Consider the following 27,825-nt stretch of genomic DNA (forward strand, 5'->3'; position numbering starts at 1 on the left):
TATTAACGTATTGATAAAACCACGTTCATTTCCGAGCTTCGTTTCCGCATTCTCTCTTCACCCCTCCTCCCACCAATGACCCTGACTACGTACTCACACGTGACGGTGAAGCCTACAAAACAACAAGGCCTGGATGACATACAAAAAAAGATCAAGTGTATTTATTACATGCTCAAATAACACCGGAAAGGGATTTGTATAACTAAATGGTGACTCACTGAACATACAACGAGGCAAAGCAAAAATGGAGTGTAGGCGCTTTAAATGAATCACCTTTGGTGATCGAATGATCGATCAGGCTGACTATATACGTACATTATTCGCTATACACAGAGAACAACATACATGACAAGACTTAGTAGCGAAGTTCATTACGAGTTCAGGGAAATTGGGATTTCTGTAAAAGCAGGGCATCGATTGGTCAATGAACAAGGAGTACCAGTCGTGTTGTGAAACACAGCTGCGGATTGGGTATTCTTTTAAATGCGCATGCGTATTTCAATGTTTTGCTATGTCGCGCCAGTGAAGTAAGTCCAAGGTGAATTGCACGAAAGTCATTATTATCGACCCAATTACTCAGTTTTCAGTGACCTCAACATTATTTTTAGAACGGACGCCAATAATTTAGGTTATTATCTTTCAACTTCCGTAGTTTCATTGTCAGTTGATAACGATATCCAAAGAATCTTTGCCGGTGAAATCGACACATTGCCAGTCCTGGAATGTCTGGACGACTGGGGCTATTCGACGACACGCGGTGCAAATCTTTTCATAACTGCTTCGAAGATCTCTGCCTGGACATTCCGACACACATCCCACGTTTCAGTCTTCGTAGGTAATTGTTTTACTACATCCATTAATCTATCTACGATCTTGTAGGTGTGTTGTGCGAGGAATAGTGTGAAGTTGTGGCACTGTTTCGAGCAGAAGACGCGTTGATGTGTTTCATGACCCCATATCGATCGCTGTGTGATCGTCAATTGAAGTGTTGACATTTGGTAAGGTGACGAGCGAGGCCTCTTTGTTGTCAACTTTCACTCCAAACGCTGTATTATCAGGTGCCGTAGTAATTTCTCTGCTATTACATTTCAGCGAGCAAGATTTATGGTAACTAAAGGCAATCTGGGAAGCACAAAAAGGATGGATCTTTTACTTTGAACCGTGTAAACACTCTGGTGAATTTACGAGTCGAGGGCGTACAGCATCATTTGACTTTGACCTCTTGTGTTTCGGAATACGGAAAAAAAGAGGAATTTTACGGACAATGTCGAACGCCGTAACAAGCAACGATGCATGTCTTAGCATCGTACACAGTCTTATGTGTCATAGACAGGGCGGAGAGTCGGAAAGTTTTGCCAAAAGAGCTATTGAAAGCTTGGTGAAAAAACTGAAAGAGAAACGGGATGAACTCGATAGCTTGATTACTGCTATTACAACCAATGGGGCACACCCCAGTAAATGTGTAACAATTCAACGAACTCTGGATGGACGTCTTCAGGTAGGTTTGACGTATGGTGGGCTGTTTAACTTCTAAACACCTTTATTTTATGATGATGACTTTTGTTGAAAGCAAACAAGGTCTTCATGTATCGGTGGTAAGTTACACAATGATACTGCATACGATCACTCTCTCTTGCTACATGTTGTAGCTCATTCATTCATTCACTCTCTCTCTCTCTCTCTCTCTCTCTCTCTCTCTCTCTCTCTCTCTCTCTCTCTCTCTCTCTCTCTCTCTCTCTCTCTCTCTCTCTCTCTCTCTCTCCCCCCTCTCTAACTCATTCATTTTCTCTCACATTCTCCCTCCTTGCCCTCCCTTTCTCTTTTCTCGCTCCATCCATCCCTCTTTCACAAACACACTCATACCCAAATGACAGAAATGAAACTATAGAATGTTAATACGTCCTGCAATATTTTTCTTCAACAAGGGAATATTTCATATGCATTGACCACATAGTGCACATCCAAATTCAAATGTACAAAAAAAATGCTGATCTGTAAGTGCCTCCTGTTAGCCAGATAATGAAACTATTTGTAGAATATCTTGTCATCATATGTTTATCAAAATTATGAACTCACTTTTCATGCAGGCATACCTGTCAGCTGAGACGAATGTAATGTAATATAATGTAATGTAACGTAATGTAACGTAATTGAAAGTGTTCTATAAGCTTTGCAGAGATATTATTGTCAAATGAACAAAAACAAGTTCAGGAAAAAGAGTCAAAGTTTAAATGGGCAAGAACAGAATATGACTACTTGTTTTGAAGTACAGGAATTGTATTTATGTGGTGATAATGTTATTGAATGGTGGTGGTGGTGGTGGTGATGATGGTGGTGGAAGGGGGGATACTGGATGGGGTTCACTGTGGACGTATTAGGGGAGATGGGTTCACTGACCTGGATAATTGGTATCAAAAGGTCTTCAGCAACTACAGTGTGTTGTTGTTGTTGTTGTTGTTGTTGTTGTTGTTGTTGTTGTTGTTGTTGACCTGAAGTTCAATAGTGGTCTTGATCAGTGTGTTAAGCTGCAGAGTCAATTGGATGCTCCACTGGTGCACAACACTTTCTTGTGACATGCCAAATTTTTTAAATTTAAAATCTTTATAATAATGTTTTATTTTTACTCAAAAGAAAATGACAAGACAACGACAACGACAAACTGGACCAAAACGAGAAGAGAAACAAGAAATACATACATAACACTGACAGACATACTAAAATTTTGTGTAACCCCCCAAGTTACCCAGTTACACCAATAACACAAATGGTTATTACAAGGCATGTATAAAATGTGATCCACATGTAGTTACATCATGGCTTCTCTTTGTCAATCCACAATATATACGTTACCTAATTATTGGTAGCCTTTGAAACCGAACAACTGCAGTTTATTATGAGATATTGTTGTTAGGAGTGTGAAAGCAAAGAAGAATTTTCGATACAATGAGCTATTGGTATTTGTTTTGTTGACATGAAAGGCACACTTGAAATAAACAGATTTTTAATTTTTTTATAAAATAGTGATTATGCATATTGAATGTTACAGTATGTGGGATCAAAACCACTGTTACCAGGTATCATACAGAAAGACAACTTAGAATGTAATAGACTCATTGCTTTATGTTTCTTTCGTTGAAATGAAAGCGACGCCTGAAATAAACATATTTTTGTAAAATAGTGACTGCATGTTGCAAACATATGTAGTTCAAGGTCAAAGCCTTCTTCCATAGAAAAGCAAAATAGAATACATACATTCATTGAGGTTAAATTTTGTTTCCACGAATTGAACGTTACACCTGAAATAAATGTATTTTTGTAAGATAATGAGTTTAGGTTGTATATTACATATTTCAAGATCAAATTTGTGGTATCATACTAAAGTAGCAACTTCCAACAGAATAGATTCATTGGAGTTTGTTTTGGTGGAGTGAAAATGACACCTGAAATAAACATGTTTTCCTAAAATAGGTTGTATAAATGTATTTTGTGTGTTATGTAGTGCAAGATGGAATCTACGGTAGCTTACAAAAAAAAAGGCAACTTAGAAGAACCTAGCAGAGGCCGAGACTCATTAGAGTTTACATCAATGGAATAAAATAATATAAATAAACATATTAATAAATATATTTTCGTAAAATAGTGACTCTGGATGTTGTTTATTCTACAAAAAAGAAAAGCAAGTGAAATACAGTAAGCAAAGCGTTCCACACCCTTTTTAAAATTTATTAGATTTCTGCGACATATTTGAACTCAATTGTATTTAAAACATGCCAAAGGCATCATTCGTGTCTATTAATTGTTTATTTAGCTTCCTTATTAATATTATTGATATGATACATAAAAATTTTAACATAAATGCATTAATATCATATTACTGACAAGGATCTTTCATTTTGTATTTGTATGACAAGATAGTTAGGGTACTGCTTTGAAAACCTGTCTCTTTATCTTGATATTCGAGCTGCTTGTATTTCTCTTTGAGAGGAATTTAGTATGATGTATTCTGGTAGATATTTTGTAGGTACCTTTTTTTTTTGTTACAAAAATACATCTTCTCATTGATGTGGAAATGAAAGAAAAAGCTTTCAAGTGAACCTTAGAAATTGGTCTTTGTCTCAACAAAGCACTTTCCCAAACAAGCCTTGCCTAGTAATTTGCAAAACAAAGGCCAAATAAAGCTAGAGTACAATGAATAAATTGCACATCCATTTTGTTGGCAGCAAAGTGCATACTGCTTTTTCGTACGCTTCACAAATCGCTTGAGGCCATGCAGAATCTGTCACTGCATGTCATACTATGCAGCTATTAGTTAGCGAGTGCCAATATTTTAGTTTAAATAAATTGAATCTTCGCTTGTGCAAATCCAATCAAACGACGCGGCGCTAGGTGAATGCACACCATTTATTACTGGACAGACTAGTGAAATATTTTTAATCAGGATATTGATATTAGTAGATTGAGGACCAGTGAGATGTATAACCAGCATTGTGGAATATTTTTTTTTATTATACATTAGTACTTTACGACTGATGGGAGATTGGTTTGTGATAAATGGAATAAAGTAGTTATTAAGTTAACACCGTGAGTACTTGTGACAAAGAATTAAAGGGTTGTATCAGGTATGTATCTGCTAATGTGGAAGCCCCAGTAGCTTTTTCATTCTGTGCTATGGTTTGAAAATGTCATAAAATCTTCAGGAAATTGCCCAACCCTTGTAATTAACTGAACTAATAGCTCAGAGCTTGACAGATCTGGTTTGAACTTTGATAAAGCATAGGATTAATTTGATTAAACGGATATTTTGGAACCAGTTTTTGTAATTTTGCTTCGTTATCGAATTCAGATTACATAGATGTGTCCTGATCATTACTGGTATACTCAGTGTACACTGGCTTGGTGTCAGTGTGTAAACAGTCTGGATAGATAGCCGAGACCATGCACATGTTTGTCAACAAAGATGAAATTTGTGGGATTTTGGTCAGTGATTGTGGTTGAATGCTAGCTTAGGTGATCTAGCATGAACATGTTTCAACAGGCAACAATATGAATAAGGCAAAAATAAGAATAAAGAATATATGAAAACAAAAATAATGCCGGTTTCATACATCTATGGAAGGGTTGAATATTGGAAGGATTGGTTAGAATTAGTGACGGGCTGTCTATTTCACTGGGCTCAAAATTAGCTGTGGTCCAGGGCACAGAGACTACTATTAAACCTGTATTTGTACTACCATATTTTAAAAGGTGGTAGACTGATAGACTAAATAGAAATCAACAGAAAACTGTAGCTGAAACAGTTTATTTGGTTATCTGACTACCAAGCCTAGAAGTTCAATATCAACTATAGTATAAATGATGTCACTTAAATTTTGAAAAGAAACCTACGTTTTTGTAATTTTTGTGACTATTTGAAAACATCCACGTTTTTTGATAAATAGTGCCATTAAAAATTGAAAATTATAGCTGAATTATTCTCTTGTTTAATATTCATAAATACTCAAGTTTTCATTGGAAGAAATGGTTAGATCAAGGCAATTTACATAACAAAGGATGTTTTGTTTTATGTAAATATAACCATTTTAAAGTCACAGAATAACACCATTGTATGTAGCAAATTTACTTTTAGTAACATCTGGATAAGCCATATTTTACAGGAAAAAAGATAGAAATATGAACAACTGGATGTTTACAAAGGACGACACATAGGATTTCCTGAAATTTGTTAGATATTGTTGTCAAAAGGAACAAATGGGCGTACAGAATTTGATATTTCTTTGAAATTTTGGGGATGGATTCATTGAATGAAAAGGAGTGGCCCTTTATAGCCTAAAGGATATTCACCTCCCTTGCTGAAAGAAGTCGTGGATACATGCCAAGTATTGTTTCTTTAGGGGCAAGGACAAGAGTTGAAGGTTGCCAGAGTTTACATTGAAATGTATGCTGACAGCTCTCCTTACATTGTACATCAGTCATAATTTCTGTATTTTGGTCGATCTCAGCCAGTGTAACTTACACATCACTTCTAATGTTGCCAATCATGATGAGAGCTCATAAATATGATGGTGTACACACCTACCAGTGTATTGTATGCGGACTATATAGTAAACCATTACTACCCTTACAATTGTACATGTGTATAGAGCTAAAGATCTTTAAATAAAATTTGTTCTGTGTGGTGTTTAACCTTTTGCTCGTCACTTTTCTGGCTGTAAATATCAGCTTTTGTAAACCGTAGAATTAATTGAAATACATGTAGGCCTTCATATATACAATTCTTATTTAACATTTAAACCCCAATATTCTGATCCCATGGGCATTGATTTTACTAAGATCTTATCAGTGGCTAGGAGCCATAGCGATTATTTAGGATCAGGCCTAGGATAAACTTGTCAAGAGGTCCGTCAGAAACTTGTTTTTGACAACCAAATTGTAATCATTGGACATTTACATGTACCTGTAAAAGTCTTGCCGTTCTTGTGGTGGCAGTCGAAAACTAAAATTGTTTGGTGAATTTTGCATTTCAGCATTGTGAAATACATACTATAGGAGGTCAGTGTCTATAAAGTGATGTTTGCAACCTTCAGAATTTTAGACACTGTAAGTAAGTCATTATATATGCAATTAACATAATGACTGTTCTAATTAACACCTGCATTTTCACAATTTTTAATTGACAAGTTTCTCATTTAGTTGTAACACATAAAAATTGTTTCCCAGAGGAGAAGTCATTGTCAGCATAATGCAACCCTGAATTTAAATTTTTTTAATTTTATGAAGTAGATATTGTACATCATACTTTTAATAAAGCCATTCCGCACAGAAATGAATCATAAATGAACATGTCATGTAAGATTTGAAGTTGGTTCCGAGGCCAAATAAAAAAAATGTGTGTTTCCAATAACCCAGCCAACCTTGTATTGTAGTTTAGACTTCTGACCTAACCATTTTGCATGCAAAAAGGTGAAATTATGGCAATTTACTTATTTCCCTGCACATTGTAGATTTTCATGCCAAGTTATCTTTGGTTACTTTTTTGAAATCACATTCCAAAGAGAAACGATGTCATTTCATCTTATAACAGCACAGTCTGCATATTGTGTTTGTCTACTTCTGAATCACACAATTGTCTTCATTTACTTCTTCTACACCTCATCAACTGCTACGGAAGTATCGTGACCGAGTATCTCGTCTTTAGTTTGAAGTAATTCAAAATAATAAAAATGTCAAATAAAATAAAATGCCGACCGACATATCCAATTTTCTGAAGTCATGTTATCGGAAACAAACTTTTTTTTTCGCCTTGGTAATGTTGGTCAGACTGACACCGTTATTTATTTATCGCCATCTTCTTTGTATTCATAGAACAGATACAACTAAAGTTGAACGGCAGGACAAGAACTCGGTTGTTGTCCCCAAGGGTGACATCTTTTACTATTTAAAGGAAAACAATATTCCTCTGAGCTTTGCGAAGATGTTAAGCAATTAAAAAAAAGCAGTTGTGCCAAGAAAATGGTATTCAGCTGAAGCAAATTGTTTCTGTATGTTATTTCTCATTTAGGTTTATCATATTATCCACCGTGAATAGTACTGCCATGCATGTAATTGTTACTGAGATATACTTGCATGCTGTACACACACTTTGAACTTGCGTGACTCAAATTAAGATGTTTGATTTCCTGAAATACGATTTGTGACGATGTTTAAACTTTATTTAATAACTGCAGTGTAGGCTAATAATTATTTATAGTCAACGCAGTAATTTCCCCCAGACAGCAACTTAACGATTTTGCCAGCTAATTAGTGTGCAATTAAGACAGCTCATTCAAAAATGTAATAAAAATGTTAGAATTTTGCTTAGTGCAAATATAAATGTCTGTTTGAAGCCAAATAGAATTTTGGCCGTCAACTACAATGAACATGTTGAATACAAGTTGTCTGTCTTGATACATGTACATGTTTTTATGAACTAATTTTGATACACATACTTCGAACTTTAAATTGACCTGCCAAGTGTATACGCAAGTGGCAGTTCTACTCTGAGGAATATATGTTTGAAAACATCCCCCCCCCCCCAAAAAAAAAAGAAAAGAAAAGAAAAAAAGACAGGGTCCAAAGGAAAGTGGAGAACACTGACTTGTTTCAGTTGACTATACAAATCAGGTGTATGTTAGGGGGTCCAACTCTATTCCAATCTGTAATCCTAGCTCCCTAGTTTTGATACAAATGTTCATCTTTTTGTATGGTCACTCCACCTATGCATTCTTGTCAGGTACTGTTTCACCATCATCCGCTCTCATTTTAATGACAAGTCCAGTGGATTTTTTTTTTTTTACAGTACGGGAAAAACAAGTTCAAGTGTAAATCACATTTAGTTCAAGTACGAATACAAATACAATATTTTCGCTATATTTTGATAATTTCTTCAAAACTAAACATACATATTGTTTTATTTCCTTACCATTTCTGTTTAGCATATAAAAATAATATACAATGTATACTTGTAATAAGTTGTCTTTAAGTTTCATCTGATGAATAAAATTTAAAATAATCACTCAAACAATATTTTCATCTATAGTGAAGCTTTAAGTAGCTATCATCTATGGATGTGTTATACATACACACATTGTACTTGTATGTGTCAACATTGAAGGCATGGTGCGTTACTTCTGAAATCTTCTAAAATCTTTCTCTGTAGCTTTGTAAGTCTTTCTGGTTACCTGGTACAAGGTGTTTAACCTTATATACCAAAATTAATCACAGTGTTATAAAATGCATCTGCTAATTTGAATAATGTGGCAATTTAATCAAAACCAAGTAATTTATGATCATTGTATGATTATTGCGATAGTGATGTATTGATCTCAGGGGTTTGATATATTCTCAACTTCTTGATTGCAGAGATGGAGACCAGGTGATCATTGTGATATTTGCATGTATGATGTATCTGAGGAGCAGAGTTTGTTAATTTCATCTATTTCTCCTCCCATGTCACTGTCAGTGTAGAGAAACACAGGTGTTCACTCTGATTATATTCATAATGATGCATGTATCTGAGGAGTAGAGTTTGGTACTCTCAGAATGTATCTCCTCCCATGTCAATGTGGAGATACACAGGTGTTTGGTACGATAATATGTCTCGCAAGAGTGGAGTTTGTTAATTTTACCCATTTCTCCTGCATTGTCAATGTAGAGAGACACAGGTGTTCAGCGTGATTATATTTAAGATGTTGATGTACACAGTATCTCATGAGTGACTTGTTTCTCTCCCACTGTCAATGTAGATAGACAGATGTGTTCAATATGATTATATTCGAAATGGTGCATATGTATCTCAAGAATTTATTTGTCCTATTTGTCAATGTGGAGATATATAGGAGTTCTGTGTGATTATATTCAAGATAGTGCATGTAGCTCAAGAGTCTATTTTTCTTGTTTGTCAATGTGGAGATGCACAGTTGTTCAAATTATGTTATGATTATATTCATAGTGATGTATTTATCTCAAGAGTAAAGTCGTGCTTGTTTTTCTTCTCTTATAGAGCGGCACAGGTGTTCGTTGTGATTATATACATAATGAGATATGTATCTCAAGAGTAGGGTTTATCTTTCTTCCATGTCATTGTAGAATGTTTCTCCAGTGTCGTTGTAGAATCTTTCTTGTGTGTCGCTGTGGAATCTTTCTTCAGTGTCATTGTAGAAGGAAACAATTGGGGAGATAGTTCAAGTGTGAATCTTGTAGGGATGTGTAGATGAAGAATTGTTATTGGCTTAATGACCCATTGCTTGTAATGATATGTTAAGTTTGCATAAATAGAATTTTTTGTCACAAAATCTTAGACTCTGAAAGTGATGGGTTTAATTATGACAGTTAGTAGTGACGTTCCTCAGGTGTCTAGATGTGATCTTGTAATGTGAACAACATTATCATGTACCTTGCAATAGTATTTTACCTCATGCTAGAAGATCAAAATAGAACAAGGTTGACTTACATGTATTTTCATACATGCCGCAGCCTATAGTAATGCATGTGAAGCGCTTGGAGCAGAAGTTATGGTGTTGACCATGAAATTGAATGTTCGTTAATTTTATGATGTGCTTAGGCAGTAATAGTCTATTTCAGGTACTGAGAATTTAGCTAGTAAATTGAGTTATGCCTTTGTAGTAAATAAATAAAAAATATATTCAATTGGGCTGCAGCTACATGTATATTACTAGACCTCATTTGCACTTTTTGAAAGACAAATTTTGAAACAACTGAATACTTTTTGAAGATTCTTAGTGAATATAGAGATACAATGTATGTAGAGTCAGATTTGAAAAGAAGAACTCTGTTCCCGAAATATATGCATGTACAGGAACATGTTTCATAGTTGAGTTTAAAGATTCAATGAATGTCTTCAGAGGTTATGATCTTGTTCTGCGTTGGCCTCTTTTTTGTTCTATCTTTAGATGGTGGTCTCTGTAGGGAGTGATTACAGGAACGGTTTTCCCTTATCATTATAGAATCACTGACACAGAATACTAGAGTTGACATCTGTGCCATCTATATAGATGTCCTGCTCAAGGAAAGAGGTTGAGAGGTGATCACCTAATACAGTGTATCTGACGTTTAAAGATCTGTCATTTTAATCGACATCATTTCCTGCAGGTACCAACCAATGCATAGGTGTCCCTAAGTTTGAATAGATAAGTTGGCATGTCTTTTGTCCATGTTGTTAAAGGGTCATAACCTGAGTTTGGACACAGTCTGTTTACGTCTTGAAACGCCTTTTTGAAGTTATTGCATTTCCAGACCAATGATAGATTGACTGTTTGTGTCAAGTTGACTTTAGGCGCAGTTCCGTTTATCATCAGTCTTGAAACGCCTTTTTCTAGTTACTTGCATTTCCAGACTGCTAGTGATAATAGATGGACTGTCTGTGTGAAGCTGAATTTGGGCACAGTTCCGTTTATCATTGGTCTTGAAACGCCTTTTTCGTGTTACCACGTTTCCAGACCAATGATAGATGGGCCGTTTGTGTCAAGGTGATTTGGGGCACAGTTCCGTTTATCATCGGTCTTGAAACACCATTTGTTATGAGTTGTCAACGTTTCCAGACCAGTGAGTGACAGAGAGACTGTGGTCTGGGGTAACCTTTCCTGCACATTGAAATGCATTTAGTAGAATTCTACTTATGGAAGAATACTTTATGGCCACTCGCTATAAAATTGGCAAAACACAAGAATGGCATTTTAGGTATAATGAATAATATTTGTCATTGTATACATATATTAAAAGGTCAAAGATAACTATTATCCCATCAACTATGCCAGAAGACAAGTTTTAATAACATACAAGACATTTGACCTGAATGTTATTCTGGTCACTCTGTATGTTAGAAGGTTACAAGCTGGGTTTATAATTTTTTGAGATGTAATTTTTTCTGCACATTAAAAGATACTCACAGTATTCTACTTTCTGATGTATACTTCACCATCACTTGCGACTGAACTCAAACCTGGTATTAGGATATAACTTATAAACGACCCAATGACATAATTTACTATACATGTAAAAAATGTTCATCCTAACTCCCTACTATGCAATCGACAGTGTTAAGAATGCCATAACACAAATTTTAATGTCATGAAAGGTATGTTGTAACGTTATACCAGAAGAGTAAATCAACATTTTTGTAAGTATTTTCACGTAAGCAAAAAGCTTATAAACTCAGCTTGTGCCACTTTGATACTAATATTAATATAATAATAATGATTACATGGATGAATGCAGATTTACAAGTGATCGGCTTTACAGTTTTGTCATGAAAAATTGTGTCAAAATAACTTATGAAATAAAGGATTTACTGATTGAAATTCACTTATTTTATACACGCATGTATAAGTTCAAATTTGGAAACACTAAGAATTACTTGAGGTAAAAGAATTTTTTTAATTGAAATGTTGGCTTCTCATAATATTGAATTTGAACTGTTGTTGTTTTGTGAGAATCGTGTTTCTGCAAGAACATATACATGTATGAATAAAGATAGCAAGTGAATGAATAGTTTAATGGTGTTCTGATTAATATTATTACCTCGTAAATTATCATCAATATTGTATCACCAGGACATCAAAGTTGACTATATATGGATTTATTAGTGATAGAGCAGCAATACAAATTGAGAATAGTTTTGGCTCAACATAAAGTGGCATAAACTTAGGGTATACATTTTTGGGCTATTTTTTGCTCCATAACAAATTATACTTGGATTCTACTTACTGCAGCATACTTAACCATCCCGTGTTATTGGCAGAACCCAAAGCGCATACATGTATGTAGGCATTATATATAGACAATGCAAAGGCATGAGTTGTGCATAGATGTATTAAAATGTGGCAGAAACTTGGGTTAGGCCTAAAAAAAAAATTCTTTCGTTCTGGTTACCTGACCCCACCTAGTTTTTCACTGCCGACCCTAAACTTAAAAATAAAATAAAATTGCAAAAATTTATGAAGTCGTGGGAGAAATAGTGGATGTGGAAACTGACATCAACTTAAAAAAGACAATATGAAACTGTTCTTCCAATCTGTAATGGCTGTACATCTGATGAGAAGAAACCAATAACACAGACCTTATGGAAAACATAACTACCTGAACTAGGCACTCACACGTGAAAAAAAAAAAAAAAATTCTACCTACCCTAAAATTGAGTGTAATCAGAACCACACAATTTTTTTAGGCCTTATGTGATAAACTGTGCTAACAATGCAGAAGGCGATTCTTGATGATATCAAAATACTAGTAGAATAGTTTTAGTGAGGTTTTCTCTCTCTGGTAAGAATCTAAGATGTCAGTATTTTCTTCCAAGTGAAAAAGCATATGAACTCAGCTTGTGCCAATTTAAAAAATATATTTGATGACCAGAGTTCCCCTGCAGCATTTTGAGATATGGTTCAGATTATAGCATACAACAAGGACTGAAATGTGAGAGTAATCTGGAGTTATGTCTGGGTGCAATTGGCATCGTTATTTCATCCATTGATATTAGAATCCCAACCTGAATGTAGCACTGCTGGTTGGCAGATATGATTTTACCAAGCTGCAAAAAAAAACGGACTGTAAAATTTGATCCCATGAGGGTTCTCCCTAGGGAGTTAATGAGAGCAAAGATTTTCTTTGAAACATTAGCGCATAGTTAACAAACGACGTGAATGACGTGACAATTTTGAAAACATTTTTGGGGAAGAGAAATGATTAGATGTTGAGTGCATCTGTGTTAGGGAAAATATTGACAGATGAGTGTTACTGAAAAATAGCCCATAAAGGAATTCTAACAGGAGGAGAAAGTGGAAAATTTGAAAGAATGAAACTTGACACTCTGAGACTTGAAGGGTTTCTGATTAGAACTGTAACCTATATGAGTTCAGAAGTCGTTTGATTGTAACATTACACCCATATTTTCTACTTTGCTTGTCAGAATATTTGCTATATAAGTTGTCTGTATTTGTAAACGTTTTTGTCAAGTCTGGGATTCCTCTACACTTTCTTCAAAACAACCTGCTATACATGCATATCGTTGATGACATTGTATGATTCATCGCTGCTTGTGCACCATATTGCTGTCACTTACATAAGAGCAACAGAAGTGTGGCATGTTAACAACGATGAATATTTTCATTGGCTGACTGTAATAGTTCGGTGAAAGTGCAAGTGGTAGAGTGATAATTTCATTTTTTGTTCATCCAAAAAAATTAAAAAAAAAAAATTTTTTTTTGGAAGTGATTGATCAGACCACCTGGTCTGCATTGCAGCCAACCAAAAATGGACAATAGCTATCGTAAAATTGTGGCCAACATGTGCCTGACATTGGAAATTCTGTGTATACAATCACAAATTTTTAGATAGAGAAACATTATATTAAAATGCGAGAGTTCTTGTTTGTCTCAGGAAGGTATTAAAAATTGGCGTGTGAAATTTGCATAGCAAAGCACTTATTTGTATACCTGTAAGAGATATGTAAATTTATTTTGATTTTATGGGATTTCATTCAAAAGAGAACTGTTAATTTTTATATGAGAATGAATATTCATGGACTCTGGGTACATAGTATTAAAGGAAAATTTCTACTCACAGAGTCAGAAAATTTCTGGGAAGTGAATCTCAAATTTTTAGCCCCCACTGGACTGAGTCATCTCTGATGACTGCTTGTTGCTACTGTCTTAACAGCAGCATCAGCAGTGATAACAGCCCTTTGTAGTACATCCATGATTATGCTGATGATGACATTGGTGAAAATTTTGGATTTGCTTCTGAGAAATATTTTGAGCGTGTTATATTTTCACTGATGATATTTCAAACTTGTAAAATGTATGATTAAGTTCTAGAAAAATGTAACGAATTAACAAAATCTACCTTGGAATTAACAAAAGCTTCCCAGACATGGAGCTAGAATGTAGAACATGCAGGGGATATCAATTTGTGAGTGCATGGAGCTTGAAAATAACAGTAACAGGGTACCACAAGGTTTGTAACCCTACGCACACCATCTCTAATTGTGTGTGTTTGAAGAATAGCGCAAGGAAAAGGGCATGATCCTGTTGGTGGCATCCCGCTGTTGTTGATTGCTATTTTTACAGTTACCAGTGTACTTTTTTACATTCATAATTCAATAGTATGATGCAATAGGTGTATTAGCTGAGAAAGCATTACAGTACAGTGAAAGGTTGAAGCTAGACATTGCTTTTGGAGACTTGAGTGCCTATACTTTTCGTTTTTTTTGTGAAGTGCTGTTCCACACTGCTGAAAGTGCTTTTAATTGTTACCCCCAGGCATGGATTTCTGTGTAGATTACTTAATACTATAATAGCTTAGGGACGATAGCACAATGTCGCACAAACTCAATAAATGGACATCGTTCATGTACGACAAAACCCCCTCCCCCAAAATGAACATTCACAAGTGTGACATCACATGTTTATATACTGTGTAAACCATGATGAAAACTAGCAGTCACACCACTACCATCGATGCTGTATTTAAATATGATGGTAAACATGAAGTTCCAACCTTATGAACCCGTTTAATGAGATGATGGTAAACACATCAAAATACTACCGGAAACCCAGCACTGTATCTCACATTAGAAGTAAATTTTTTATCCCCGTATCAACATCTCAGATGTAAATACAGAAGCTTTTATCATTGAAGGCGCGATAGTTTTCGAAATGTTGTTAGAAGTGCAAACATGAAGTTCAGCAATCGCATTGATGCCAGAACCCCTTCCCCTTCCTAGACAAACAAAGGTCGCTTATCAAGCTTGTGCGACATGGTGCGATTGTCCCTTAGAACCTTTGCTGGTCGATTTTGACTATGTCCTCTCAACGGAGTTGAGAGTATGTTATCAAAAACTACCAACGAAGGCCCTAAGCTAGACCTATAACAAGGTATGTCTGTTTTTACAAGTCACACACAATAGGCTGTTCAGTCTATGTCGGAAATTTAGCCCAGTGGTGAAATTTTCCTTTATTCCGGGGATAAAGAAATGAGCATTCTTACATCGTATGGGAATATCCCAGGCTCTCACTTGATGGACTCTTCATTGTGTTGCATAATAATATTGATAATACTGTATAGGGGTAGTGTTGTATGTACAACAAAAAATAGCTAACATGAGTTTAGTACAGCGTTTTATTGTAGGTTAAGACAGCTGACAAACACCCCTAATGGGCTTGTCCTTGTCCCATTATGGGAACTGTTAGGGTAGATAATTTTCCGCTACAATGGTATTATGCAAAGCATTAACTTTCCCGATTTAATCCAGAAAGCTTTCTAATCCATTTAACGCATGTCATTTGACAAGACCATCATGCCTCGTTTGTGAAGGTTGCAAAGGGGCTCAAAGGTGGTCACAGCTGTCTTACAGACATGCCAATATTGGTTGCTGGGTGTCTCACTTTTGTTTCAGCTAACAATGATAATAATTAAAGTTGTAATCCATGCATCCATTTGGCACCATATGTAATTACTGAGATACTTGTTGAGAATGCTCATAGGGGCTAGGATGCTACCACCCCCACCCCCCACCCCTTCACCTCCCTCCTATCCTTTGTCCTCCGCCTGTCTTTCAATTACATTGAAGGATAGATCATGGACATCGACAATTCACATTCTGATGTATAGTTTGATATTGTTCAGAAATCATGTAAACAATTTTTTTTTCCATTTTGGATGTTGATCGTTTTGTTCCCTCAACATGAATTCGTTCTCAGCGCGTTGTTTAATTTCAGTTTTGAAAAAAAGAAACCAAGAATGGCAGTTTATTCTGCGAGTCAGTAATGTAGTTTACTACTTGTGAGTTCTTGATCATTCAACATACTGTGGTTACTGTTTGCAGTCCAAAAGAAGTGATGATTTAGCTTCATAATATGGTCGTAATGGCAGGCCTACAACTACAAGTAGCCCTGCTGTTTTTAATCTTCAAGTAACTAAGTTGATAGATATTATTACTCTGTCAGTGTTTTTCTTCATTCAGCCGAGACAAATACAACTGACATAAGATGTCCTGTCTGACAAATATATTCAGGTGGGAAAAAACAAATATTTGGGAATGACATTATTTGCCATATGCCAGCCATGTGTCTGGATTTGATGAAAAGGTTCTACAATTTTCACATTGTAAAACATTTATTTAGCCAGTCAACCAGAGACAGAGAAGTACTGTGGTGATGTATAGAAGTGGGATGGGATGGGGTGTGGAGTGGATGGGTGGGGTGTGGGGTATGGAGAGGAGATACATGGGAATTGATTGCTAATTTAGTATCAAGTTTGCTTTAAAAATTACAGCACTGTATTCTGCTAAACTCCCCAATGCAGTTAACTTAAGTTTAACAGCACTGTACTCTGCTAGTCCCAAGTACAGTTACATTACAGTACTGTGCTAAACTCCCCACTATAATTACAGCACCGTACATGTACATGTACTTGTATTCTGTTCAACTCCCCAGTACATGTAGCACTGTGCTCTTCAGTACACTTTAATACAGCACTGTAAACGATTAAACTCTCCTGTACACTTACAGCACTGTACTGTTAAACTCTTCCATACATTTACAGCACTGTACTTTGCTAAACTCTCCTGTACTGTGACATTACCGCGTTGCACTCAGCGAAACTCCTCAGGTACAACTACAACACCACACTCTGCTAAATTCACTATGGTGTAGTGACAATACTTAGACCAGAATGTAGATTGTACATATATCTCATCTGTCATCAGAATCTGTTTCTAAGCAAAGCTTTGAAAGAGGATGGTATTTAATATCACGTTAGATTGCCCTTCTTAACTTTGCAGCATCACAACTAATTGAAGACCATCTTTATTTTCAATTAATCTGATTGGAATGTCAATAAATCATTACTGGATATATGATTGTTAGTTTTTAGAACATCCAACCACCAATCACATGACTGGTGTATTACTTAATATTGAATGTACTGAATTTCGGAGGTCAATGACTTTGAAAATTGATATTCACACTAATCAAATTTAATCATTAATTTAATGCGTAAATTATACAACAATTTGATATACAAAGAAGTCTCTATTGAAAAAATGTTCAAAACATTTAAAAATCTAGGATAAGGACATTGTGCTTTTGTAAAGTGCAGGTTGATGTTTTTGAGAGATTGACTGAAAAAAATAATTTGTTGTAACTTTATGAAAAATAGTTGAGACATAAAAGCAAAATGGCTGCTTAACATTGTTCGTTTAGTTTTTGAGAACAGTTGGATAGAACAGTTGGATAGAACTTTTAGTCTTTGATATTTACTCTCAAATGTAAATTACAAAGAAAAATTATTTGAAAAATCAGCAGGGCATAATTTTGATCACAGTACTTCATGCAGCTAATTTGGCAGTTGATTAGTAATTGTTAGATTAAAAATAGAATTTTTCAGGGCTCAAAATTATCAATAATCCAGGGCTTCCAAACATCATATCTAGATGATCAAATTTATTGAGCGATTTAGTGGCGGTAGTCTGTTAGATCAGTGGAAATTAATAGAAAATTATAGCAGCAGCATTTCACTGCATTAAAATCTGCCTACCATACTGTAGTACCAAATGGATAAATGTCAAATTAAGCCTGATTTTTGCATGTATAAATGTATAAAACAAAATGCAAAAGTGGATCGGAATGACAGTACAGAAAATGTCTGAAAAATTATAAATTGTGATATTAATCAATGCAATTACGTTTCAAAAACTTGCTTTGTAAAAAAAAATGTCTGTTTTTACAAATGCATAAGGCTCCCTTGTGAAATTTTTATAAGGGAGTAAAAAATGTATGATTTTATGGTTATCAGCACTTTCTTATACTGCTGGAAGATTTCCCTTGAGGTAGACTTCATAATCTGTTCCTCATTGTTGGATGTGATTGATACGGTACATACACTTCAAGTGTTCATCTTCAGTTTTCTTCGTTATGGTTGTTTTTCTTGACAAAATCAATTCGTATTCATACCTGATCACTAGCCATTCACACAGCTTTTGTGTGACAGAAGGGTTTAAACAAAAAAAGGGAACATCTCTGGAATAGACAAGATGTCTTGATCAACCCTTTGTTCACATTGTTTCATTTTCCTTTTGTATTTCCAAAAGAAGGAAAGATTTTAATGTTTTCTATTTGTGTAAGCCACAAGGGGAGAAAGCAAAGTATGCTGTTTGTTTGTGAGATATTAGATTGTAAGATATGTCGTGTTGTTCAGCCCAATCAAGCTTCTTGACAGTGTGCCATGAATGTCTATATCGTACAGACCAGTAACATAAGATATGTGAAAATTGGATATTTCTAGAGATAGTATGTATGTATAGTAAATCACACCACAGTGGAATACAGTACAATGCAGTGCAGTGCAGCACTGCACAGCACAGCACAGCACAGCACCGCACAGCACAGCACAGCATACATGTATGCAATTACAGTACACTATAGTAAAGCACAGCATAGCATGTGCCAGTACAGTACATGACAATGTGGTCCAGTGTAGTGCAATCCAGTACTGTACTTTAGCACAGCACAGCACAACATAGTACATACCTTATTTAAATCAAAAAGAATTTTATTCAAAGTTGTAAAAACATGCAAAGTAAATACACCATAGCGGATTCATGCTTTGTATGATTACAATTTGCATTGCCTGACCTTGACCAGATATGACACGGAAAAAAAAGGACTTTCACATCTACATGGCATACTATTCATTACTGCAGATGTTCGTTCCCTGCACTGATTGACTAACGAAAGAGAGATGATTTCACAAAAGACATGTATGTAAAATTCAACTATACATGTATCCCCGCTGTGATAATCACTGTACATAATTATATATAGCATACAAAAAAAAACATCATTTAGTCGTTGATAGATAGGACTAGATGTTTAGTCTTCTGTGAGATAATGTGCATCATTGTATCCTATTGTGTCATTATAGTGGTCATGTGGATGAGGATTTTTCATTTATAGGAATTTTTTTAAAGCTTTTTTAAAAAATGTGTAAAATGTGTAAAAAAAATTTTAAAGCTTTTTACAAAAATGTGTAAAATGTTTTTTATTGTATATACAATAACAAACATTTTACACATATATTAATCTTTTGCAGTTTATTAAGTTACAAACTAGGACTTGGCATACCACATTGATTTCAAGTAGGACGCCATGATAAAATTGTTTTGTAAATTTAGAAATCCAAAATAGAAACCCAATCCTCATCCATATGGCCACTTTACAAAAAATTATACAGCTGTGTGTCATTAAAAAAAAAACACATTTAAAGATTTTTGTCTTCTTTCTCTGATTATTAAGACCACTGAACCTTAATATTTGCCCAATTAAAAAAAAAATCTCATTAAAATAAACATATTTCTTGTTAGGTTGTTAAGATTTTCTGCCTTTATAGGCTTTAAAACCATTAAAAAAAAAATCTGAAAATATCGTGTTCGTTAATTAACGTTCATGAAAAATCTGGCTTGTAAAAAAAATACTAATTGGTATTTTGCTGATATGTATATACTTGTGGCATACTTGTAAATGTATATATATATATATTTTAGCTCTAACATCGTTTACCTTATTTAGTTGAAGTGGCCATATTATGAATGAGGATTGAATGTTTATGTCAGATTTTTAATTTTAGTTTTGTATCTAGAGACACCATTCAAATTTGCACAATAACTTTGCCACATGACACACCGGGTGGGGAGAGGGGTTATATGTTCAATGAAGGCTTGTTTTTTTTTTAAAAAAATTTGAAAAGGATTCTGTTCGTCGATAATTCATTATTGGTGTTGCAGGAAACGGATATATTCAAAGAAATGTTTGACTGAAATATATATATATTATATATGTGGCATTACAGTGACTCCATGTTGGCCTACTAAAAAGCCGTTTGTTTGAGTCCAGCCATCTGTTGATAGACTTGAAAGAAAACTATGTAGTAGTATGAAAACAAATGGATGAATTACACCGACAATTTTTGATGTTGTGTTTTTAGTAACTATAGTAGATTTATGTAATATAATGTCATGTATAATTTGTATAAAAGTAACAGCTGTGGAAATAGTGACAGCTAAGTTATATTTTAATTGTTGTTTCACATGTGATATTATCTCTAAATATTATTAATCATTTTAAGTACTGAGGTCACAAAATTTGTTTGCATTCCCCACAAAAAACCCCCAAAAACCCAAACAAACAAAAAACCCCCCCAAAAAATCTGGTACATTGTACTGATATTAGGCCTTTTAATTTTTTTCATGTGTAAGTTTCTCGTTCAGGTAAATATGTTTTCCATTGTTTTCCATATTGTCTTTGTGTTACAGCCATTGTAGATTGCAAGAAGTTTTATATTGTCTTTTTAAGTTGATGCCAGTTTTTGTATCCATTATTTCCTGCAAGACTTCATATTTTTCGTGATTTCATTTTATTTTTTCTCAAATGCGTAAAAAAAAGTTTAGGATCGGCAGTGAAAAACTATGTGGGGGTCGGGTAACCGGAACCAAACATTTTTTTTGGCCTCATCAGTACCAGATATTTTTTTATCATTGATACAGCAGTGGAGCTGCGAGTTATGGAGAGTAGTCATGGTGTCACCTACATGTACTTGAGTAAAGGTACTTTTGAACAAACAACATTATTACTGTGATGTAATGTTCTCTCCAGAATGCACTACAAGTTCAACTACAAGGATAGCAACTATTCTGTATATGATTTACATATCAATGACAATGTTTAGCATACAATTTACATATCAATGACAATGTTTAGCATACAATTTACATATCAATAACAAAATAATTAGCATAGTGATTTTCATAATGATCAGCATATAATATGCATGTTTTCAATGTTGAAACATGGACATTGGGATCAGTCATTTCTCTTCAATGTGAATGTGTGATTAAAATATTGTCATTCAAAGATTAGATTGGTCGAATACTTATGAAGATTGACAGAAACTTGCCTAGAATGGCGGCCTGGGTGGCTAGGACGGTGTGTGTTAATTTGAACTGTGCTTTTTCATCACATATAGTAGATATGAAAAAATTATAAAAATACACGATCTGCTGTAAAAATACACGATGTACTGTATTGATACTATCAAAACATCAGTAGGCACGCATAATCTCATCGGACTATATGACCTTTGACCTCATTCCAGATCACATCAGTTCCATCAATTCTGTTCAGGAAGATTGTCATGTGAAGAATCGTTTACAAACAACAAAAAGGCAAGATGTTATAATCGTTGAAACTAAAGAAAGCAAACTAATTTGTTCGGGATCATCTTTCTACATGTAGGTATTTAGTAGTGTTTAGTTTAGATATAATGTTTAATGGAACACTAGATCTAATAAATCATGATTATCGCAGAATAATTTAAAGAAAATATTTGAAAGAATTTCAAGGTGTGTAAGGAGAATAACCTAATAGATTTTGCTGACTACAACTAAGTCCTTAAAAAAAAAGAAAATGCTACTAAATTATTTTTTTTTATCATTTCATGGAACCTGAAGTGCAGTGCTTTTGCTAATAAGGTTTGTGTGACAGTAAAATTTGGTGAATTTTGCATATATTTTTATACTTTGTGCTGTATTTTGTGGGAAACCCCAGTAAAATAGCTATGAAACTATGGTATGTCGGTAGATTTCATTTATTCTGCACACCACACCACACCAACAAAAGGCCGAGTTCCCTTCATCAAAAGGCTGAAAACCACAGCCGTGCATTTTTGCTCTTCAACACAGCCATTCAAGCGTAACACTGTAATCTGAGCCAGATATTAATGCATGTACTTTCTAATATGATGGATTGGTGGTAACCAGAATATTTCATTCCTATTTGTACATTGTGTATAAAACAGGTCAAGGCTCTTTGAAGTTGTATAAATCCCTATAAAACTGCATATTGCAGGAAATAGGGCAAGAATTAGATCTCTGGCACGGTTCGTATTATTTTCAGGTTAATACGCACTATCATTGTGTGACCTTTGACCTCAAATGCCAGATTTCATCTTTTGACTGTCGATTTTATTTGCATGATCATGTTGAAATTTTTGTGTAAACTACAAAAAATTGAATTGAATTCCTTGCAAAAGCTTTGTGAGGTGTTAAAGTACTTTTACATTCAGTCTATTTCTGAAAAGATTAAACTTAGAACAGTTTTATTGCACAGTAAACATATCTCAGGTATTGTTTTCAGATTGAGATTTTATATGGAACATTTTCAGGTATTGTTTTCAGATTGAGATTCTGTACGGAACAATGCTATTCCATACACACATGTATCTTGCTTGAGATAACTGCTAAATAGACTTTTGTTTCTATTATTAATATTACATTACATGTACAAACAGTAAAAGATAACAAGAATGTAATAAGAACTGACACAAACGAAAGAAAAGGACAGTATTCGGACTTTACATAAATATAACATGTAAGTGCAAGTAACAGCTATGCAAATTATCGTTAGTACATTAGTAGAAGTAGGTTTTGAAAACATAAACAACTCACTTTTACAAACAGTATGGTCAGAAGATAAAAACAGAGTGGTTCACAATTTCCAGAATAGGGTAGGATTTTAAAACGAGATCTAAGAGCTGAAAAGACTTTTCAAAATGAAGAAAAGATGATTACCCAAATTACTTGATTAAATCCAAAAACTTAAAAAAATGTCATGGATAGGTAAATCATGGTTAGCTCTGCTGTCACTTCAGTTTTATACTGCCTCAACAGCTTGACTCTAGTTCTGTACGAATTGCAATCATCTCTCCCATGTTGTCAAATGGATTCCTCTTGCACAGAATTCCGTTTTTGCTACCAAACAACCATAGTCTCTGCTATTAGAGCATTGATATAAACGTAATGACGCTATCGCATCCTCACGTCACTTATAAATTCATTTGTACATTCAAACTAGAGGTTGAGTTTTGTAGTATACTGAAGGAAGTAAACCAATTACAGTCGCCTGTCAGTGTGTGTGTTGGATCTCAACTGACATGCGCTGTTCATCCCTTCCCCAGCAGGAAATTTTGTCTGTTAGGAAGAGAAGTCGAGAATGACTATATGTATATGTATAGTAACTAGGTCTACAATGGGGTCAGTCAGATCTATGTTGTATCAACTCACAGAGATGTTTATCAAAGTGAGAGAGATTATTTTTACCAATCTTGTGATATAACAGGAAATTATGAAAGTTGTCGGAAGTAAGATATAGTGTTGGTGAAAACAGTAACTGTATCCATATAGTTTTAATATTTTCCTGTATTGTATGGGTTTCAATATCAATGAAATGAGAAATAGAGAGAGAGTTCTTGATCTATAAACAGACTTTTTCTTGATTTATTAGAGTTTGAAAGTTTAGAGACAACCCTAATAGCTATATGAATCTTCCTCAAGTACATTGACACAGTATACCCACATTAGATTAATGACAATATTGCACTTAAAATGATCAAGAAAACTGTCAACTTGATTATTTCACTGGGTATTTAAGGCTTATATAGCAGGGGAACTAGAATTGAGAAACTAGAAAATGGGGGGGGGGGGGGGGGGGGGGGACACTGGACCCTGTGTATGTCCATCAGCTGGCATTGGGTATAACCATTTCTGTGAAGTGTGCACTTTACTATAAGCCATGACCTCTTTTGCACCGAGGATTGTTCTGTAGTATGACTCGTATGAGTAAAACTGAAAATGTGTGTCTATAAATGCATTGATATTGTGGTTTTATGTACTTTTTAAATAATTTATGGCAGAAAAGGTCACAATTTCACTGGTAAGGACAGGTGATGTGAGTGTTCAATTTGAATCTAGTTACATGTACATTTGTACATTTGTGTAAAACTGTTCTCTGGTGTAAACTTGAATTACACATTTTTGAATTTTAAGAAAAAGGACAAAAAAAATGCAATGAATCTTAGAACTCCCAACGTTTTCAATGGGAGAAGCCATACCATTTTTGGGGGGTTTGAGTTACTCCCAAATTAAAATTTTGAATTACACTCCCTCCCCTCAAAAAATATAAATAGATAAATAACATATAAATAAACTCCTGCAATTAAAGTATTATATGAACCCCCCTACTTTTTCCATGGGAGAAGCCATACTTTTCTGTTTTGTGTGGGTAATCCCGAATTTTGAAAGATGGAAGGATATGAAATGTGTGCAGTAGTCTTGTGGAAGCAATCAATTTGATTAGCAAGTGACAGGGAATATTAATACATTCATTTAACCTGTAGGGAAGCTGACATGCTTGTAGTGTAACCTTTGACCTTTAGGCCTCAAAGGAGTTTTGATTAATTTCAAGATAGAGCTCTTAAAATGTCTTGCTTCAATGAATAATGATTTGTAAATCATGGCTGCCGAAAGGTTGTGACAAATATGTTAGGTTGTCCGTTTTGTGTCATGTCATAAGTTCTATTCAGAATTTTGTTTTTTTAAAGCAGTGTGTAAAAAATATCTGATATTTAGTGTGAAGTTTTTATACTTCATTTATTTCAGCAGAAATTTATTTCATATGAACAAATAATGAAAGAAAAGGAAAAATAGACGTTGGAATTGATGAAAAATTTATAAATTTAAGAAAATTTTTACAAAAAGTGACATGTAAGCATAGGATGTTGGAGTTGATGAAAATTTGATACAATTTAAGAAAAATTCTACGAAAAGTGATATGTAAGTGAAGGATGTTTGAATTGATGAAAATTTTATAAATTTAAGAAAAATTCTACGAAAAGTGATATGTACATGTAAGTGTAGGATGTTGGAGTTGATGAAAATTTTATAAATTTAAGAAAAATTATACGAAAAGTGATATGTAAGTGTAGGATGTTCGGAATTGATGAAAATTTTATAAATTCAAGAAAAATTCTCCAAAAAAGTGAGCGTTGGATGAAGGTCTGTGTGGGTTTAACAGTGATAACACTACATGCATAGATTCACAGGAAAAAATTGTTTCTCAGCAAATTAAGTTTGCTGAAATACATCGACTCAAAGAGGTCAAATCATTGCCAATTGTATATATTGCTTGGCAAGTATTCACATGAGAGGTAAAATACAGTTCAGCAGTATATGATGTTGAGAAGGTCATGTGTCAATTGATAGGATGTGTGCATTTTAAGAAATCCTGATTTTTGGCGACCCTTCATGAAACCACACATATACTGACACACAAAAAAGAAATTTTTGATTAAACAAAGGTGTATGTAATCATCAAAATTTCAAAAAAAAAAAGGAAATTTCCTCTCAGATAGGATATGTGTCATGTATGTCACATGAACAGGGTATTCGGATCAAAGGAAATTGCTAAGACCTGGTAAAGTCATATTTAAACAGATTGTCAAAAAATTAGAAGCTGATATTGTGCGAGTCATTATTGGGTTAGAGGATTTCCTCCAATATTGGTCACAAGTACATTAACATGAATTAGAGTAGGGTCATCGACCTGTGTGCATATACTGCCAGGTAAAGGTATAACAATAGGGTGTAATCTAAATGTCAAAACAAGACAGACTAACTGTCACTACAGGAGTATTTGTGTGATTACTTTCTTGAGTAAACTACTTTTCTATGAGCCATAGTCAGTATGCAAATTTTGACACTTCACACTACTGCACTACATGTAGTTCCCCTGTGAGTAGAGTATTGATTTTCTTTGGTGTGTAAGCTAAGTTACAAGTACCTGTACTTCTTTATGAGGAGTTTGCTGGTTATTGCAAAGCAATCAACACGATGATGTTGGTTGTAATTTTGGTGGTAAAATACAGTGTCAGGGGTTAATTGGAAGGGATGGGGGTGAGGGAAGGGGAGGAGGAGGTGGTGGTCACGTAGTGTGTCAGGAGGAAGGAGGGAGGGAAGAAGGGAGGCAGGCAGGCAGATATGGAAGGACAGATACCAATGTTTCTTTGTAAAGAGTTTGGTGATTATCACAAAGCAGTTGACATGATGATGTTGTAATTTTGGTGGTACAGTATTGTCAGGGTCTGAGGGGAAGGTGTGGAGATGAGGGAAGGGGAAGGGGTGGATAAGCTATATATCAGGAGAGGAGGGGGGAGGGGAGTGACTTGACTAGTACAGTTGTCATTGTCATTGCTGTTCAGTGATCATTGCCAACCAACCAATTGACTTGATGATGTTGATACAAATAGTGTCATGTGTTTGAAAAGAAATGAGGGGGATGAAGGAAGGGGAACAGTTGGTAGGTGGTCAAGCAGTGGTTCAAGAGAAGGGGGTGGGGGGTGGGGGGTGGGGGTGGTGGGGCATTGTGCCCTCTAAGCCAATTTGACACATCACTGACACACACAATTTCTAGTGACGGACCAAAATTTGGTGTTCCTCTACCTCTTACTATGTGGTGACTCACAAGAAATGCCAGTTTTTAGTATACTGACCTACAAGTACAACAACAAAATGTGGCTATCAATAAAGGGCACGCTGGTGGCGGGTGGGGGGGGGGAGGGGGGTTTGAGGATGGGTATAGCATATTGACATATTAGATGGGATTATAGTACTTGTACTATAAGAATTGTGGAATATACATTGTATGAAGTGTTATGCGTGTGTTGAACAAGAAATGTTTCTTCCCAGATGAGAACAACAATGAACAATCCAGTATATGGTTTGATTGATGATATACAGTCTGTGATTAATCGAAGTCAAACGTCATAAAATCTTTTAAAATTTAAAGGGATTTAAACAAAGAAAATATGCAGTATATGGGAAGTTGAATTCTATTGATACCATAACATCTGTCAATCTCAATTGTTGTTTGACTCCAAAAAATATTATTGTCATAGACACTGATCATATTTCATCAAATATTAAATTGGTTGTAAAAATATTGATGTTATCTTCATGTGAACCCATCATTTCAAGGTTATTGATGGAGTCCAATATCAATTTCTCAGTATTCTATGATGGATATTGACATACAGCCAAGGTGGTCCAATTTTACGCTGGGGAGACACAAGTTTTTAACATTTCTGTGTCGTTCTATTTTTCTTCGCATGAATATATATATATTTGTACCATTATAAATGCAAACATTGTGGATTAAATTTTTTTTGTGATGATTGACATAAAATCTACTCTTCATGCAGGGTTGTAGCTAATTTTAAAAGTAACAGGTCAACTGTGAAAATAGGCAGTAATATCTAGGAACAAGACTCGTATACATGTATCTGCCCCCATAATGGAAATATACTGGTTGGAGCACAGAAATGGGTCGTGGCATACATATAACATGAAGCAAAAAAGTGTAGTTTAAAATTTTTCTCTCTCATTTTCAA

At 34.8% G+C, this 27,825-nt stretch overlaps 1 protein-coding gene across 1 annotated transcript in view; it reads left to right on the forward strand.

The window, feature by feature from the left end:
• Positions 1 to 1,111: 1,111 nt before the first annotated feature.
• LOC144447055 (mothers against decapentaplegic homolog 4-like) overlaps positions 1,112 to 27,825 on the forward strand; it is a 69,017-nt gene continuing 42,303 nt past the window's right edge. Inside the window, exon 1 of the mRNA XM_078136936.1 lies at positions 1,112 to 1,498. Within this exon, the coding sequence (XP_077993062.1) occupies positions 1,265 to 1,498 (234 nt within the window). The 5' untranslated portion in view covers positions 1,112 to 1,264. The remainder of the gene's footprint in view (positions 1,499 to 27,825) is intronic.

This window comes from Glandiceps talaboti, chromosome 16 (genome assembly GCF_964340395.1).
Source record: "Glandiceps talaboti chromosome 16, keGlaTala1.1, whole genome shotgun sequence".
Classification (NCBI taxonomy): domain Eukaryota; kingdom Metazoa; phylum Hemichordata; class Enteropneusta; family Spengelidae; genus Glandiceps; species Glandiceps talaboti.